The sequence below is a fragment of the Sorex araneus genome, chromosome 6 (genome assembly GCF_027595985.1).
Source record: "Sorex araneus isolate mSorAra2 chromosome 6, mSorAra2.pri, whole genome shotgun sequence".
Lineage (NCBI taxonomy): Eukaryota > Metazoa > Chordata > Mammalia > Eulipotyphla > Soricidae > Sorex > Sorex araneus.
In genome coordinates, this window is record NC_073307.1 from 31,505,843 (window position 1) to 31,526,390 (window position 20,548).

General features: G+C 36.8%; 1 protein-coding gene across 1 annotated transcript in view; it reads left to right on the top strand.

Moving 5' to 3' along the window:
- Nucleotides 1-20,548, top strand: part of FBN2 (fibrillin 2) — a 276,352-nt gene that overhangs the window by 79,832 nt on the left and 175,972 nt on the right. Inside the window, exon 7 of the mRNA XM_004609828.2 lies at nucleotides 14,754-14,879. Within this exon, the coding sequence (XP_004609885.2) occupies nucleotides 14,754-14,879 (126 nt within the window). The remainder of the gene's footprint in view (nucleotides 1-14,753; nucleotides 14,880-20,548) is intronic.

Sequence of the window (20,548 nt, forward strand, 5' to 3'; positions counted from 1 at the left end):
ACTTTCAAGATGTCCTTCGAGATTTAGCAATGTCTGAGAGCTTGCTTGCTTGATTTTTGTTTGTGTAAGAAAAGTAAGTTTTGGGCTCAGCTTGCCTAAAAATCGTGTGAATTGATATAGCAACAGGAGCAAAATGAAACTTGCCACATGGTTAAAATGTCTGGAAAAGCAAGTTTTAAAAGTTCTGTTTTATTTCACAATCATGGCATAGTCAGAAATTTCTCAATTAAATACTGTTCCTCATTTCAGGCTATTTTAAGAGTAAATCTTTTAGCGATTTTACTTTTTCTTGTAGAGTCTCAGACTGTTTCCCAAAAATTATTGCCAGATTAACTTGGAAGGTATAGAATATAAAATAAAACATAGTAAAACATGATACATACATGTCGCACCTCTTTTATAAACATTAATCATTTTATAGGATAATTGAAAAATTATAAAGTTAAAAATAAATTTTAGCTGTGTAGAGCACAACAGTAAAAAGCTTTATATAGCTTCTGAAATGTGGTTCAGATTAACTACAGGAGGATATTTCTGAAGTTCCGAATACAGTGTCATCATGTAGTTCATGCCACGAGTGAATTGCCCTATCTGATGCTTCACTGTATCACTGTATCACAGTTGTTCCATGCTCATCGACTTGTTTGAGCAGGCACTAGTAACATCTCCATCTGTCCCTGTCTCGTTCAAGGTCAGGGGAATGAGGTCCATTATTGTTACTGATTTTGGTATATCGAATACGCCACGGGTAGCTTGCCAGGCTCTGCTATGCGAGATTCTGCATCGCTCTCTTCCAGGAGCTTTGTTTTATAGTCTCTGGATATTGACCATTGAGATTACATAGTGGACAAAGTGGGGGGCAGTTGTGCCAGGGGGGAGGGACTGCCAAGCTACTGGAAAACTGGGGATCTGGGTGGAGGAGGCCAGTCCTGATCCAAGCAGGATTGGAGATTTCAGCCATGTGTCCCACATACCTGGGTTTCTCTGTCCGTTCCTTCATGGGTGAGGCTCATCTGAGAGTGTGGAAGTGGTCTTGAGCATGCTGTGGCTGGGTTCTGGGCGTTTTCAGCTACTAGGGCTCTGCTTGGAGTGGGGAGGATGCTTAACAATGAATAAAAAGTTATCTCATAATAATCATCGAAGTGTGAGGGCCTCCAGAAAAGTAATAGTAGAAAAAATATTTTCTACTATTGCCATGCTGAGTTTCTGAACCTATACGAGCAGTTTCAGAAAGGTCTTTCTTTGGACAGTGCTGCTGCAACAGTCATAGAGTGTCTGTGTTTTTGTTTTCTTTTTTTTTTTTTTTTATTGAGTCACCATGTGGAAAGTTACAAAGTTTTCAGGTTTAAATCTCAGTTATACAATGCTCGAATACCCATCCCTTCACCAGTGCTCATATTCCACCACCAAGAATCCCAGTATAGCTCCACCCCGCCCCCTCATACCCCAACCCCCCCCACGCCCCTAGCCCCCCCACCCTAACCCCCCCCCTGCCTGTGGTCTGTGTGTGTTTTTAATATAAGCACCGCGATTTATAAAATTGGCAACAATAATATTTTAGAGATTAATATTCCAGCTCAAATTCCACCACCAATATTAGTATCTCTCCACTGGTGGTCCCAGATTCCTGCCCATCTCCTAACAGACAATTTTTCGCCTAATTCTTGTTGTTTTGGTTCTTTGTTGGCTCTGGTGATTTTTTTTGTTGTTGTTTTTTTGGGGTCATATCGGGCAATGCACAGGACTTACTCCTGGCTCTACACTCAGGAATAACTCCAAGCAGTGCTTGGGGCACCATATGGGATGCAGGGAATCGAACCTGGGTTGGCCGAGTGCAAGGCAAAAGTACTACCCGCTGTGCTATCACTCCAGCCCTAGTTCTGGTGATTTTGATGTACCCAGTTACCCTAGTTCTACACCACAGCTATGCCTAAGGCTCCTTACTTTTCCTCTATTTTATCTCTGACTGCCTCCTCTCCCTACCTCCGCCATTTCTCTCCTTTCTTGGTATATTCAAATCTATAATCTTGGACCAAGACTTTGCCCACCTTTGATATCTTCCATCCCCTGTCATGTTATTCCATATACCACATGTAAGTGATAGTATTTATATTCTATACTTCTTTTTCTTCTTCTAACTTAATCCAGTTAGCATGATACCCTCGTATTAGTTGCAGCAAATAGCATGATTTCATCATGGCTTATGGCTGCATAGTATTCCATTGTGTATGTATACGATACATTCATTGTCTGTTCATCTTTATTGGACACTTGCACATATTATATAAAATAAAGAATCAATATCCAAGATATGCAAAATACAAAGATCAACAACAAAAATCTAGTAACCTTATTACAAATCAAAAGTGAGTTAAGCAGACACTTATCTGAATAAGACAGATGGATGTCCAGTAGGCATATGAAAAAGTGTTTGTTGTCATTTATAATCATTAAGTCCAAATCAAGACAACAGTGATATATAATATAACCCTAGTGATATTATATGGCATTGGTCAAAAGACTATAGAGGGCTAGGATAGTGGTATAGCAGGTGGTGCACTTGCTTTGCACAGGTGGCCCATCTAAGTTCAATTCCAGGTGTCACAATCCCTGAGCCCCACCAGGACGGATCCCTGAGCACAAAGCCAGGACTAATTTCTGAGAGCTGATGGGGTGTGGCACTAGAAAACAAAAACAAATAAATGAGAGACTAGAAACAACCTGTGCTGGCAGGGATGCGGTAGAAAAGAAACCCTCCTCATTCAATGCTTGGTCAGGTTCAACCCCTGTTGCAAATAGTATGGCAGATTCTCAAAAAGGTAAAACTAGAGCTCCCGTTTGATGCATAATTCTACTTTTTAGTGTCTACTATCCCCCCAATACAAAAATGTGCACTCAAAATATTATGTAAATAACTATGCTCACTGCAGCACTTAGAACAGTAGCCAGGACTTGAAAACAACTCAAATGTCCAACAATGTACTGGCTCTTGATTCCTTTCACTCTGAGCAAAAAACATTTGCTTTCTAGAACTGGTGTCTAAATATAACCAACATTTAGTTCTATGGTTCTTTCCTTTATTATACATTCAAAGAAACAAAGTCAAATATGCATGCCTTGAATTTTGATCTACGGTGAAATAAGGTTTAAAAAGTTTCATTAGGTCACCTTCAAAAACACTCACAAGCTTTTCATAAACATCATATGCCCTATTATTTTCTTACAGATAGCTTCTCCTTTAAAAAAATTTATATTCTGTGGAATCCACTCTAAGGAAGGGATATCTAATACTTTATCAGGGTGTTTTAGTCTCCTTTATATTAAAATAAAACTCAAAAACTATTCATGTCTTTTAGAAGATATTTAGGGAATTATGCTTTGTAAACATTTCCCAAAAATGAAAATATGACAGTGAATTTTCTTATTAAATTCTGTCTTGGGTTTTATCATCAATAGTAGTAGCAATAGATTAGTGTTAAGCCTCAACTCCATCCAGAAAAGTCAAGTGTCATGGGAATCCAGACAGAGGCAAAACCTTTAACAGGACAAGCATCAAAATAAAGGAACTACAGATCTGAAATCAGCCCTTGCTATGCAAGTGCTCTTGTATTTTAAAAGGGTCATTACGAGCTGATGAGATAGCACAGCAAGTAGGATGCTTGCCTTACACATGGCTGACTTGGGTTTAATCTCAGGCACTTCATATGGTCACCCAAGCCTCATTAGGAGTGATTCCTGAGAACAGAGCCAGAAGTAAGCCCTCAGCACTGCTGCATGTGGCCAAAAAAGCAAGAAGTATGTATTTGTATATATATATATATGTATATATGTATATATATGTATACATATGTTTATTTTTTTTCTTTTTGGATCACACCTAGCATTGCACAGGGATTATTCCTGGCTCTGCACTCAAGAATTACTCCTAGTGGTGCTCAGGAGGACCATATTGGATGCTGGGAATCGAACCAGGGTTGGCCACATGCAAGGCAAATGCCCTACCCGCTGTGCTATTACTCCAGCTCCAAGAAGTATACTTTTTTTAAGAAAATTTTTTATTGAGTCACCATGTGGAAAGTTACAAAGTTTTCAGGTTTAAATCTCAGTTATACAATGCTCAAATACCCATCCCTTCACCAGTGCACATATTCCACCACCAAGAATCCCAGTATAGCTTCACCCCGCATCCCCACACTCCTAACCCCCCCACGGCCCTAGCCCCCCACCCTTAGCGCCCCCTGCCTGTGTAACTAATAAATTTCACTTTACTTTCACTTTGATTGCATTCAATATTTCAACAAAACTCACTATTATTGTTTGGAGAGTCTCTCCCCTAAAGTCAGACTTGCTGAAAAGGAAGCATTAGATAATTTGTTTTCCATTGCTGAGGATGAAGAGGTATGAGGTCGTGTGACCACACTTAGTGGCCTCTTGTTGCACTCATATGTGGAATATAATGTAACTGAGAAGTACAAGTTGGCAATGATGCAACTTCTGGCAGATATCTCTCTGGACTTAGTTACTAAAATACTAAAATAAAGAAGTATACATTTTTAATACTTAAAAAGTCTTAGTCATCTGTACCTATATGTTCATTGCAGCACTGTTCACAATAGCCAAAGTCTGGAAACAACTCAAGTGCCCTAGAACAGATGACTGGTTAAAGAAACTTTTGTACATCTACACAATGAAATACTATGCAGCTGTTAGGAAAGATGAAGTCATGAAATTTGCTTATAAATGGATAGACATGGAGAGTATCGTGCTAAGTGAAATGAATCAGAAAGAGAGGGACAGACATAGAAGGACTGCACTCATTTATGGAATATAGAATAACATCACATGAGGCTGACACCCAAGGACAGTAGATACAAGGGCCAGGAGGATTGCCCCATAGCTGGAAGCCTGCTGCATGAGCGGAGGGAAGAAGGCAGATGGAATAGAGGAGTCACTAAGAAAATGATGGCTGGAGGAACCAGTTGGGATGGGAGATGTGTGCCGAAAGTAGATATGGACCAAATATGATGACCTCTCAGTGTCTGTGTTGCAAGCCATAATGCCCCAAAATAGAGAGAGAGTATGGGGAATATTGTCTGCCATGGAGGCAGGGGGAGGGTGGGAAAGGGGATTATACTGGGGATATTGGTGGTGGGGAATGTGCACTGGAGGAGGGATGTGTGTTTGCTCATTGTGTGATTGTAACCCAAACATGAAAGCTTGTAACTATCTCACAGTGATTCAATAAAATTAAAAATAATAATAATGATAATAATAAAATAAAAAAGTCTTAGTGTTCAGAAATGTGTAATTCCTTTACTCTCGCATAAAGATAATAGGGAAGGGGTATCTGCTAATCGGGCAGATGGGTCCAATTCTTTAGTTACAGATTGAGAAGAAGGTGCCTATAGTGGAAAGTTATGTTCACCCTTCCTTTGTAGTGCTAAATGTAAAGGAGTTGGCTCATCTGATGCATATGACTGCTTAAAAATAGAACCAGAGCAAATTTATCTTGGTGTATACATTGACCAAGTATTAGCCAGATCATCACCAAGTTTAATTCATGCCATGCAAACAGCCTTTGCTATTCAATCCAAAATATGTTCTTAAAACATTCTTGATTTATAACAACTCTTATTGAAAGATGTCAGTGTATTCCCACATCCACAGAAAGTATTAAGAAAATGAAGAACAGACAAGACAAGCATTTTAATATAAAATCTCTAATTAAAAGTTGTCATAAACACTTGAAGTTGTTGGGGAGTTACTTGGGCAAGAAGAACATTCTAAGCATTTATTATGACGAGCCATTTCTAGTATTCAGCATCCCAGCTTCTTAAACTTCTTAAACTCTTATATAGAGTCACATAAGTAAATGTGGGGTTGCAAAATCTTGAAAACTCAAAGTAAATGAATTTCTTTGTGATCAATTACTGGCAATTATTTCATTTGTATACCTATTTTATGGACTGGAGCAGTAGCACAGTGGGCAGGGCGTTTTCGTTGCACCTGGCCAACCCAGGTTTGATTCCTCGATCCCTCTCAAAGAGCCCAGCAAGCTACTGAGAGTATCCCGCCCGCACTGCAGAGCCTGGCTAGCTACCCATGGCGTATTCAATATGTCAAAAAAAAGTAACAAGTCTCACAATGGAGACGTTACTGGTGCCTGCTTGAGCGAATCAATGAACAACAGAACGACAGTGCAACGGTGTTACTATTTTGTATGCTTGTAAACCTTGAACCATTTAAAAATTTCTCAGGAGAAAATGAGTTATGAGATAAGAAAGTTTAAGGAGCCTGGTCTAGATCAGTGATTCCCAAAGTTGTAATAAATATCACCGCCTGGGAGCACTGGAATGATCAGGCGGGATGCACTGGCTTCAGTGCTATGGGAAGATGCTTTCTCTTTCTTGGTCTAAAGAAGGAAGATTTCTGGAGGAGGGGATGCTGGGAAGGGGTGCTGCAGAGTGCAGAGTGATTTTCTTTTTCTGAAAGGGACCACTAGGCCAAATAAGCTTTTGAACCTCTGTTAGATTCTAGATACCTGATCCTCTAGTACAGAGACACTTCCCTGAGGGAAAGAAAAATAAATTGTAACCCTACTATTGAGCAACCCAAAGAAATTGTATCATATTAAATAGCAGAAGATGAGAGGCCAACTGTCTCAGAAAAGCTGAAAATTCACACGCAGAAAAGAAAAAAAAGTATGTGGGTTTGGTGAGAGGCTGTTTGAGGCAATGTTCCCTAAAGAAGTTTTCAAACAATCCATTTCTTCTTGGCTCTGCCTACTCTTGCCTCAGCAGAAATGACCCCGTTTACAGATGACAAATAAAGCGAGAAGAGCTGCATATAAAAACTGACAAAAGGAGGGAAAGAGAACAAGGGGAAAGCAGATGAATGGGCTTCAAAGAAGAATCACCCAAATAAATTCACAGTTCATATGCGCTTCTCTTATCTCAAGGAAATGAAATCAATATGGTTCTTCTTCAGAAAAATGCCCAGAGGAAAGCTGTAAGAGTTCTGAATGACAGATTTTTTTTTAAAGTGACTTTGTAGAACTCAAGAAAGAGATGAAAGAAGGACTTAAGATTGTTCCTAACAAATGGTAAATAATGCATACATTCATACATCTATACATACAGACAAATCAAAACTGAAAAATAAAACCAGTGACAAAGATTAAGCTGGGCTAAACTCCAAAATCAAAATGTCAGAGACATATAAAAAAGCAGCATTTTTATGGAATCTGATTTAGACTGAATACAAACTTTTAAATATAGAGTGAAAGAATTGAAAAAAAAATTAAGGATAAAATAGAAAATTCTAAAACTGATAAAGGCTTCATTTTGTAGATAGGAAGATACACAGCTGCATTCTAAAAGGAGAGATGCATCTTTTTTGCATGAAACATAATAAACAAGTGTTTGTTTTCTCCCTAAAGGAATACCTCTGTCCTATGTAGAGAAACTCATAGAACAGAAAAATCACCCTATATACTTCTAAAATTTCTGAGGAAAAGTCAAACCTGTACCTGACTTGATTGACATTTAAATAGATTACTAGAGAGCAAATTAAAGGGGCTTGGTTGTAAATAAGAAACCAGTGAAAAGTTTCCTACAATGATACAGGTGATTATCTTGGAGGCTGAAACCAGAGTGAATGGAGAAGGAAAACTTGAGAAAACTTGAGAAGCAAGCTTTTGTTATGAGGGAGTTGAGAGGAAGATGTCACATATATCCTGCAGACTTCTGATGTTGACAGTGTGATAAATAAGGACAGAATTTTTTGAGATAAAGACTAATGAGATTGAAATAAATCCTACCTATCAGATTATGCTTACAGTTTAAAGCACACAATATTATTATAGTAATAAGAATTAGCCTCTAGTTCCCACAAAATAAGTTATCCCTTTTGTAAACTGATATTACTTGTGCATATTTTTCCACATCTGAACATCAGCTAAGATGATATTTCACCTAATTCTAATGTACATAATGAAAAAAGTTTAATCTTTTAGGGCAAGTTTATTTGAAAAAGTCTGGGAGGAAATGAGTTCAGATACTGAAATTACTATTGCTTTCTTACATTTTTTAATAACCGTAATAGACAGGGACTGCAGTGATTAAATAAGGTTTAAGTTTCAGAAGATTTAGTTTATTTTATAAAATACCTACATCTGATTTGAAATAAATCAGCATTTAAAGAAAGAACAGACATATGCCTGAGTTGAAGGGATGAACAGAAACCTACTTGTGTAGTCAGTAGTGGGGTGAACTAGCCCGACAGAAGTAACCATATTTGTGGAGCTATGGAAATGTAAAAGTTCTTGCCTACTTTGAAGGTCTTACCTTTGCTTTTCATAGATTTTGTTTCCTCCTGCTCTTGTTGTTGTTAATTGTGGGGCCTGTACATTGATATAGGGAGAGGGAGAGGCATTCAGTGCCAGGAATTGAACCCTGGGTATAAATTTATTAAAATTTACATTACCTAGTCAAATGGTCAGTTCAACATGGATTTATTAATCCCATATCTTTACTTTTGTTGCTGTTGCAAATTGTGTCAGTGCTGGGAGGCTTGTGCCAATCCAGGCAGTGCTTTTGGGGTCACCAGGGCTACTTCCTTAGATTCTAGGGGTACATTTTATTTCTGGGATGGAACCTAGGGCTTTTATATTATATTCAAGGCATGTGCATTCTACCACTTGGGCCATATCCCTGGCCCATAAAATTTTTAATTACAAAGTAATATGTGCTAATGCTATGAAGGTTAAAGATACAGAACAGAAAACTAAAAAGATAATCATGATAGAATTATTCTGTGAGTTTCTATTTTTAGGCATATGCACATACAACATGGTAATCTATTTATAAGAAGAAGAGCACACTATGTGTACTGTCGCATGCTCTTTTAGTAAATACGTTGTGGGTACACACCAACAGTAGTATATAAGGATTACTCCACTATTTCTTAATGAGCCTACAAGTTTAAAGTGTCACATTGTGCAAATTAGAGAATTTAAATCCATGGAAGCTTAGCTCACTTTAACTGTCTGTCAAAAAAAAAAAAACCCAAACTGATTATAGCAGTCCGAAGTATTTTTATACTGAAATGAAGGCACATTTCATTGTCTTAGTAAAGGATATCTGATCCACACTAAAAGCAAGTAGAATGATCTGTATGGCAAGAAGTTTATATCAGAGCAGTTTAATTTAAAACATTTCAAACCGCATTATTTTTTAAATGTACTACATTTCCACTCTCATTACAGTGTGGTAAAAAACATCCCTAGAAACCTCTTTTCCTGGCAGATAAATCAGAGAAAAAAATATGGCATAAGCTGAAAAATGAGTCCAAACCTATAAATCCCTTAATACTATTCATAAAATCTTTGACTACATATTTAGTAGATTCAGTAATTTTTCAAAGGGAAGAAAAACAATCTGACATTAGAGAGCTTACTTTGTAATTGCTTGAAAAGTATTTTCCTAGAAGGAAAAATAAAAGCTTTATGAAGTATCCTAGACTACACAGCTATACAGAATTAATTTATTTTAGGTAGATAAAATTAATAATTAAGGAAATTTAAAGAGATATTGCAGGAAACATAAATTTAGAAACATGTGCAAGCATTTTCTATAGAAACAAGAAATATAAAAGACTGCTGATGTGGGTCAAGTGGTAGAGCATACATAACTTGAATACACAAAACCTGTATGCCCTTCATGCACTTCAATAAGCAGTAACAACAAAAAGTACAGATACAGAATTAATGATACATTATGTCGAACTCTTTGTTCGAATAATGTAAATTTAATAAGTTTATAAATTCTTTTTAGATAGTGTTTGTCACCGTGATAAACCAAATTAAAAATGATTATTTTGTACAGAGAAAATTTAAGGAAAATTGACATGAATATAAGCTGACAAACTTTAAAACTAAAAATGAAAGGAATTTTCCCTATAATGTTATCTGTACTTTATTTTCTGACAACCCTTTATCAAATTGAGGAAGTCCTCATCTTCCTTCTTTACTGAGGTTTTTAAGTTACTAATGAGTATAAATTCGATCACTTACTTATCCACATCTATAAGATAATGTTTACTTAATCTGCTAATATCCCTAAATTTCTGGGAAGCTCCTTCTCAATCATAATGTATTAACCTTTTTATGTAATGATAACATTGACTTGCTAAGAATGTTTGCATTCCTATTCCATAAAGACATCTTATTGTTTTCCTTCATATAATGTCTTTGACTTTGCTTGACTTTGCTGTGATGCTAGCCCAGTAAAGTAACCAGGACAGTGTTCCTTCTATTTAAGAATTTATATGCAACTGGTATGGTTTCTTCATTAACTGAAAGAATTCAGAGGAAAGTCAGCTAGGTCTGAAATTTCTTTGTTCAAGTATCTTTAATAGATTCATATACTTTAATAGATGTAGCTCTATTCATCTCTAATTTTGAGTGAAACTTGGTAATTATGTTTTCAAGAAATGAGTACATACCATCTTAGTTTTTGCAGTTTAGTGCTCAAAAGTTGTCCATATTATTTCTCTTGATCTTTGTAGAATTCATAGTGATGTATCTAATCTCTTGATATATTTATGGTTTATTTTATCCTTTTCCTTTTTCAGCCTTGACAGAGAGTTGCCCATTTCAAATACATTTTTCAGAGATCTAGTTTTTATAGTTACTATATTACTGTTTGGTAATTGTTTATATTTTGTCATTATTATTTTTTCCTAATGGGCTGGAGCAATGGCACAGTGGATAGGGCATTTGCCCTACACGCAACAGACCCAGGTTCTAGTCCTCCGCCCCTCTTAGAGAGCCTGGCAAGCTACCGAGAGTATCTTGCCCTCACGGCATATTAGATATACCAAAAACAGTAACAAGTCTCACAATGTAGACCTTACTGGTGCCTTCTTAAGCAAATCGATGAACGATGGGATGACAGTCACAGTGACAATTACTCAAATTAAATTTTTCTTCAATTTCTGAATATGGCAACTTAGCTGAACAATGTTCAACTTCATCTTTTTTCAATATAAGTATTTTATGGCTAAATTTCTACCTTTAATGACTGATTTAGCTGCACTCCACAATTATTGGTGTGTATTTATGTTCATTTGATTAATAATAGGTTCTTATTTTTTATTACATTTATTCATTAGACATTAATTATTTCAAAGCATATTAAATTTCAAACATTTGGAGCTATTGTAGAGGTTATATTTTTTGTTATTAATTTCTAGTTCACTTATGCTATTTAGAGAGTATGCTTTGTATGATTGTAACCAATCTGTCTTTTAAAAATTTTTTAAATTTAGTTAAAGAACTTATTTACAAAGTTATTAATATTTGATTTATATATATATATATAGTATTTCAACATCAATTCTACCACCAGTGTCAACTTCCCTTCACCAGTGTTCCCATACTCATTTCCCCACCCCAGCCTGCCATCTTGACAGATACATTATAAAGTTTGGTGGTTGCAGCTTAGATCTCATGTTCTCAGTGTTGTTGAGTCTGTGTTTTATATAGATATAACACTGTCCCAAATCACCAGTATAACCAGCATAATTGAAGTCCCCACTCCTATTCCCCCATTACTTCCCTACCTCCTCTTCTTCCTACCCTTCTGTCTTCTTTTCTTCTCTGCCCTTCTCCCTAAACTCTGAGGTCAAGGGTGATTTAGGTATACCTCTTTACATTGCTTTTCATCATTCAGTTATTTTATATACCAAAGATAAGAGAGATCATCCTGGGACTGGAGTGGTAGCACAGCGGGTAAGGCATTTGCCTTGAACGCGGCCGACATGTACTCGATTCCCATCATCCCATATGGTCCCCTAAGCACCGCCAGGAGTGATTCCTGAGTGCATGAATCACGAGGAAACCTGTGCATTACCGGGTGTGAACCCCCCCAAAAAAGAGAGTCATCCTGTTCATCTTTCTTCTTCTGACTTACTCCACTCAACACAATATCTTCCAGTTCCAACCAGGATGCAGCAAATTGCATGATTTCATCACTCCTTGAAGCTTCAGAATATTCCATTGTGTGAAGATACATATCTTCATGATGCGTTCATGTGTTATTGACACCTAGGTTTGATTCCATATGTTAGCTGTTGTACTAAGTACAGCAATGAATATTGATGTGCATATGTCCTTTTAAATGAATGCTTTTATGTCCTGAAAGTAAATGCCCCAAAGAGAAATAGCTGCAAACCATCTATGGTTAATTAATCATTTTATATATCTCAGTACATGCCTGGCAAGCTACGGAGAGTATCGAGCCTGCACGGCAGAGCCTGGCAAGCTACCCGTGCGTATTGGATATGCCAAAAACAGTAACAAAAAGTCTCTCAATGAGAGACGTTACTGGTGCCCGCTTGAGCAAATCGATGAACGGGACAACAGTGCTACAGTGCTAATAATATGTGAGAAAATATTTAATTATGAATTTTGCTACTAATTGGACAGAATTGGAGGGTGTCAAACTAAATGACATGAGCCTGTAGGATAAAGATAAATACTGATGATTTTGTTTATATGAAGAGTATTAAAAATAAACAGGCCTGATAACCTTTCAGTATCTGTGTTGTAAACCATAATGCCCAGAGAGAAAGAGTGAGAGAGAGGAATGAGAGAGAGAGAGAGAAAGAGAAAGAGAAAGAGAGAGAGAGAGAGACTGAGACCTTATACAGAGGCCGGGTGGGTTCACGAAGGAAGCTGAGAACATTGATAGTGGTAAATGTATGAAGGAACAAGTGCTGAAACATTATATGGCTGAAACCCAATCATGAACAACTTTATAACTGTGTATCTCCTTGTGATTCAATTAAAAAATAATTCAATAAATAAATAGAGTAATGAAAATATAACTAAGATATTGCCAATGGAGTAGTGAACTGAGGCTACAAAGTGGAAAGGGGATAAGGACCATGAGACAGTAGAGGAGGTTGATAGACACTGGGGTTGGGGAAGGGGGTAGTGTATAAAACAAGTATAAAACAACAGTATGGAAACTGTTGCAAATAAACCATGCTACTTCAACTAAAAATAAAAAAGGAAAGAACCTGTATTCTCCTAAAATTGGGGGGAGAGCTTCATAAATACCATTTAATATGAATCTGTTGAAAGTATAAACTTTTATATGTCCTTGTTAACTTTACTTGTTCTATTAGTAATTTAGAGACAAATGTGATCTCCCATCCCAGTTATAATTGCAGTTTTGCACATTTTTCTTCCCATATCTGTAACTGTTTGTTTCTGGCTTTTATTATTATTGCTTAATGTTAATAATGTATACACATTTAGCCTTATTATGTTCTCTATATCAATGATCCCTTTGTCTTATGAAATACCCACTTTGCCAATGGTAATAGTTCTTGTTATGATAACAATGTGTATGGGGCCAAGCCACTCTAGCTTGCTTTCCATTAATGACCATTTGATGCATCTCTCATTTTTTTTCTTTTTAAGCTCTTGATGAAAGGTGATTTTCTTGTAGATTGTATATAATTATGTCTTGTTTGGGGGGTGTTGAGAGGTTTGGGGGCCACAACCGGCTGTACTTAAGGCTAACTTCTGGCTCAGTACTGAGAGATTACTCCTGGTGGCACACTGGAGACCATATAGGGATCAAATTATTGTCAGCTCTGTGCAAGGCAAACACCTGAAACACTGTACTATCTCTCCAGCTCCTGTATTGTGTGTGTTTTTTAAATTCACATTAGACTACCTCAGTATTTGTACATTTCATGTGATATTAAATATTATTGAACTTAAACTATCTATTTCTTATCTGCTGATCTGTATATATTTTATTGCTTTCCCCCTTTACTCACCTTTATTAATATAATATATGAAGGTTTTTTCTTAAGATGCAATTAGCACCTAATACTATACCAGTTACAGTTATAAAGCATAATTATTCAACATTTGTATATAATGCTGACTGTTTGTCAAAATAAATCTAGTTAACATCATCATCAGGGGCTGGAGAGAATATAGCACGCAAGGCAGCTGGCCTTGCAAGTGGCTGATCTGGGTTCTGTTTTCAGCACCCAAATCCTGCCAGGTGTGATACCTGATCGCAGAGCCAGGAATGAGCCTTGAGCACCACTGACTGGGTCTGGTACAAACACCATACACACACACACACACAAAAAAAAAAATCATCACCATACAAAGTTATATGTATATGTTTCATTTCATTACCATGCGTGCTGCTATTTTCAAATCATTTTGTTTATAAACTAATAATAGCCCTACATAATATACCAAAGATTTCTGAAAGCATTCTGAAGAATCAGTGACTCTGTTCAGTTTTGGGGGTGGATATTCATATACTCTAGTCTAGACATTCTACTCTGGGTCTATAGAATAAAAAATGATCTCTAAGTTTCCAGGATTTCTAGTCGTTCACCTCCATACAGAGGCATTATAGACAGTCCTTGTCTTCTTAGCTAAGGTGAGAAGTTGGAAATTTGCTGAGTGGCCATCACCATGAGATTTAAAACTCTAAAAAGTCTGCTTAAGATTACAGTAATAGTTTAGTGGTCCACATAACAACATGGATGAATTTTAAAATAAAATTCATAAAGAAAAATACATGTGTGCAAAGGGATCCTGACTCCCTTCAGGCCATTTTGTTGAAAACAACTAGATTTATTATACACGTTAATATCTATATGTACTCTGAAATGTGGTGGTACCTATATTTAAAAGGCTTTTTTTTTTACAGACGTTGATGAATGCCAGGCTATTCCTGGGATATGCCAAGGAGGAAACTGCATCAATACAGTGGGCTCCTTTGAATGCAAATGCCCTGCTGGTCACAAGCAGAGTGAGACCACTCAAAAATGTGAAGGTGAGCATCTGATTGATGTCTCTAAGTATTGTCTTATGAAATATATTGATCACATGATATAATTATTTTGATGTTATAGTTAATAACTTCTAAATAATTTCTACTTTGTTTACTTAATGGACTTGATTTGAAAAAATGAGCACATATTCCAGGTATTTTTTAAATCTCTGTTTCTGCGTAATACTGAGAAAGTGATAAAGGAGTTACCAATTTCACTTATAAATTTGTGTCAGAGATTAAAATTGGGTAGAGAGCTTCACATAAAATAGTTTCATGTGTAGAACAAGTAAGAAGTTGACACCATTGACATATTTGGAAAGTAATTTAATTTCAGTACTGTATATTGTTGTTCTACTAGCGACAATAAAATACAAATATAGGACCAAAAGAGAGAAATAGTATAGGGCTTCAGGTGTTCACCTTGCATCTTAAAAGCTGACCTTAATAGACATGGAGAGTATCATGCTAAGTGAAATGAATCAGAAAGAGAGGGACAGACATAGAAGTCCTGCACTCATTTGTGGAGTATAGAACATCACATGAGGCTGACACCCAAGGACAGTAGATAAATACAAGGTCCAGGAGGATTGCGCCATAGCGGGAAGCCTGCTTCATGAGTGGAGGGGAGAAGGCAGATGGAATAGAGAAGGGATCACTAAGAAAACGATGCCTGGAGGAATCAGTCAGGATGGGAGATGTGTGCCTAAAGTAGAAAATGGACCAAACATGATGAGCTCTCAGTATCTGTGTTGCAAGCCATAATGCCCAAAAGTAGAAAGAGAATATGGGGAATATTGTCTGCCATGGAGGCAGGGGTAGGGCGGGAGAGGGGGTTATACCCGGGATATCGGTGCTGAGGAATGTGCTCTGGTGGAGGGATGGGTGTTTGATCATTGTGAAATTGTAACCCAAACATGAAAGCTTGCAACTATCTCACGGTGATTCAATAAAATTAAAAAAAAAATCTGACCTTAAAATCTAACCCAGGGGCTGGAGCAATAGCACAGCGGGTAGGGATTTGCCTTGCAGGCAGCTGACCCAAGTTTGATTCCCAGCATCCCATGTAGTACCCTGAGCACCGCCAGGAGTAATTCCTGAGTGCAGAGCCTGGAGTAACCTCTGAGCATCTCCAGTTGTGACCCAAAAAGCAAAATATAAATAAAGAAATGAATAAATGAATAAATAAATAAATAAAAGACTAAACCAGGTTTTGTTCACAGCCCCAGCAGGGTGATCCTGAAAAAAGCTAGGAATAAACCCTGTGCACTGCCAGGATGGCCCCCCCAAACAAGCAAACCAAAAATAACCAGTGGAACTGATTTGGAAATTTTGAGAGGTGCTCTATGAAAGAATAGCTTAGTCAAATAAGAATAATAAAAAACAATTTTCTGGGATATAAGTTTTGTATTATAATATTGAAATACTGAACTATGGCCAGAACAATAGCACAGTGGGTAAGGCATTTGCCTTGCATACAGCCTACCCGGGTTTGTTTTCATAGGCCCTCTCAGAGAGCCCGGCAAGCTACCAAGAGTAGCTCGCCCTCACGGCAGAGCCTGGCAAACTACCCATGGAATATTAGATATACCAGAAACAGTAACAAGTCTCACAATGGAGACATTACCGGTTCCCACTCGAGCAAATCAATGAGCAACGGGATGACAGTGATACTGTGATACAGTGAATATTGAAATATAAGTTCCATTAGCTTTCCTCCAGAGAATAAATTCACTGATTAATTTTCTACATTATTGTTTAAAAAATCAAGAGAATCCATTAAAATCTTTATTTTAAGGACTAAGTAAATAATCTCTAAACTGTTGGCAAGAATGTCCAAATAATATGTGCCTTCTTAAATACATTGCTGATAACCAAAGTCTATCTGTATTGAAAAGATTAAAGAAAGTATTTGGGGAAAAATCGTATTTGGAAGATAAGAAAACTTACCTGAGTTAGTATAAGGATCAAACCAGAAAGTGTGATATTTGCTGAAAGTCTGGATTGTGCAGCTATTTCTCTGCTGCATTTTATATTTTCCCTCTTAATTTTTTCTATTGTTCAACATTTGGTCATTCCCTTTCACTTTTTACCTATGAAGTTATATTCAAACGTGGTCCTGAAGTGGTGAACTTAGGAACAAAAGTGTTTACTTATAGGTGAGAAGGTATAGCTACTTGCTAAATAGAATGGTTATGACATTTCCATTTATCCTCAAACTTGTATTTCTTTTTAGCCGAAAATAGAATGAGCCTTTTTCCATATTATATTTCATCCAAACAACATATAGAGCCAATGCAGAATTTGGAGAAAGACAGTGCAACTCTTTATTTGTTCTTGAGGAAAGGAATCTATTGATGTGGAATGGGTAGTGCCCAGAGGCCTGAATCCAGTCCTCTCTTTCCTTACTTCCTGTCCAGGCAGCCAAATCTGTTTAACCATTGCCCAAAAATAATTATGTGATTTAATCATTTTGATTGGCGAGGAACAGCAGAATTGAAAGTAGTGGTGATTAGAATTAAAAAATCTAGAGGTTTTTATGAAACCACTACTTTGTCCATTAGTCATTTTTATTTGGATATGTCTTAAATGAGAGTTGAGTTTCTTTGGGTAATATTGTTTCTTTTTATAAAAGATCAAATGTTATTTACTTAGATAAATTTGATGTAAATGTCGGCATAATGTATCTGGTAGAACTGTATACTCTCACTACACTTAGTGACAAGTTTTGAATTATAGTCAGTTTATATATAGTTTATAAAGTGTCACTGTAAAAAAATCTTGCCATAACTTAAAGCTAGCATCTGCTCACATAAAATCCTAACCACAACAGTGACTTAATCACTGTCAAAGTTTAGGTATTTTTGTTTTTTTGTATGTAGATTTCATATTGAATATAAAATATAGTACTATTGGAAAGTTTATTTTAAAATGATGATCTTCCTGTTTCTGTTACAGTACATTTCATGTGTCTGTTTATATAGCAGTGAAATTCTCCTTTAAAAGTCATTTTTGGTTTAAAAGTTACGAGACTTGTTCATAAGTTAGAAAGATAATCCAAAATTTTGGATCTGTTATTGGGATAATAGTGGAAACATCAATAAGGAATCGTGAAATTACCTTATTGCCTTTTTTTCTGTTGTGCTGTGATACTTTTTTCACAATAGAAAAAAGGTGCAAATATACCATGATGTATTTCTATTTTTTTATTTTTATTTTATTTATTTTTTAATGTATCATCGTGTGGTACAGTTACAGACTTACAAACTTTTGTGCTTACGTTTCAGTCATACAATGATGGAGTACCCATCCCTCCACCAGTGCCCATTCTCCACCACCAATGATCCCAGTATCCCTCCCCCGCCCCCACTCCCCGCCTCTGTGGCAGGCACATTCCCTTTTGCTCTCTCTCTCTCTCTCTCTCTCTCTCTCTCTCTCTCTCTTTCTCCCCCCCCCCTTTTGGGGAGTTGTGGTCTGCAATGCAGGTATTTAAGTGGCCATCGTGTTCGGTCTATCGTCTACTTTCAGCACACATCTCCCATCCCAATTGGGCTCTCCGAGCACCCTTTACTTGGTGTTCCCTTCTCTATCTGAGCTGCCTTTTCCCCCAGAATGTGAGGCCGACTTCCAAGCTGTGGAGCAATCCTCCCGTTCCTTATCTCTACTAAATGATGTACTTCTTTATCTCTTCAAACTAGAGTAATATATTTGTAAACAAAAGCTTTCTTGCTTCCTGCTATATCCTGGAATCTGGAACAGGCACTGTTCATCATACACTCTGAAAACGTGTGTTGATTAATTGGGAGTAGAGTGTATATAGAAAAATCTTCTGATTTTTTGGCTTGAATGTCAAAATGAGGATAAAACGTGAGGCCAGAGATAAAAACTATTAAAAAGAGGGCAGAGATTTTCACTGTAATCTTCTTTCCTTAGTCTGACTAAAATGGGGGGAAGGTGGGAATGGCATTATCTCTTAACTTAGTGTTGAAAAATCCCATTCTATATCCACCATTGAAACTCACTGTGTTTTATATTACTGATGTGGCGGGTTCTCCTATCAGGTTCCCTTTCATTGCGTTTGGATTTTGCCTTCTGTCCAAGTTATAAATCTGAACCTAGAGTAGAAAGAAGAGTCTTCCTCTTTTTCACCCACTCCTCCTCCCTCTCTCACTTTGAAAATCAATAATTTTTCTCTTCTTAAGGTCCAGATTGAATAAAACTTCTCATGCCTACAGAAGTCATGTCTTATTTTTCTGGGCCAGTTTGGCTACAGAATCTATTCCTACATCTGTCATATAATGGGTAAAATTGTTCTCTGTTGGACAAAACTATTTCTTCACATCAAGGGGGAAGGTTGTTTTAGTTACTTACTCTATTAAAATTTGGTTAAGCTAAAACATTCGCTTTAGTGAAGGGAAATAGAATACATTAATGTAATATGAAATGGTGTATCAGAAATCTATCCAGCATCTTTCCTTTTCAAAATAAAATATTTGGATAAAGTGCCAGTAGAAGCCAGATGTCCTTACATTATCCCCCTTATAGACTATACCTTCTTTAACATTTACTGACCTGGTTATTCTTTCCTGGCTTAAATGGGAGGTAGGAAAATAGCATCATTGTGTTAAGACATTTCCCTTCAATTGATCTTTCTGTATCAAATAGTTGTTTGCAGTTATGAAGCATTGTTGGGCTTTGGTCTATTACCACAGCATTTTGTTGGTTGAGATTTGGACAATAAATATATTTTTTATGATCAAGATATTTTTGGCATAGAACTTTTAACTGCTGCTCTGCTTTGATAAAGCACGGAAAATAAACCTTTGCACTAAACTGAAAAGTACTTGCTTTTACTGATGTTACAAAAGTGTATTACTTTAAGAAAAATAATTTTAAAATTAATATTGACTGTATCCCAAGAGGCAAACTGTGTTTGAATGAAGATTAATGAATGGGCATTATAAATGTTAGAAATAGATAAACATTTTTAGGTTATCAATTTATTTATTTATTTGCTTTTTGCATCACACCTGGTGATGCACTGGGGTTACTCCTGGCTCTTCACTCAGGAATTACTCCTGGCGGTGCTCGGGGAACCATATGGGATGCTGGGAATCGAACCCAGGTCGGCCACATGCAAGGCAAATGCCCTACCCGCTGTGCTATAACTTTAGCCCCTTTAGGTTATCAATTTAAAAGACATGTTACTATGATCTTTTCACTTCTTTATAAAATAAATTTATGACATCTTATATAATGTTATTTCCCTGTCATTTAATAAGGAAGCCAACATCTAAATGAATGAAACCTACCTCTGCTCCTGTACCAAATGTTATTCTTCAGTCATGGGAGCTATTACATTGTCTTTTAATTTTTTTTTCTATCTTTTCCAGCTAAGTTTGTATAGGCATTGAAATAATGTACTGATAAGAGATATTTACTGAATTTTTAGTGGATCTTGATCAATTTTTAAACCACTTCTCATGAATTACTTTATTAAATCAGTTCAGTGCTCCAAAAGTTTTTCGGTATCATTAGCTTACATCCAAGGGAATAAACCAAGGTCCACATGTACTTGGAGGCATAGCCACAATCATATACTAATGGAGTTCTGGCACAGGGAAGATGGCTCAGTGGCTGAGGAAGGGTGTAGGGCATTCATGAGGTCTGGG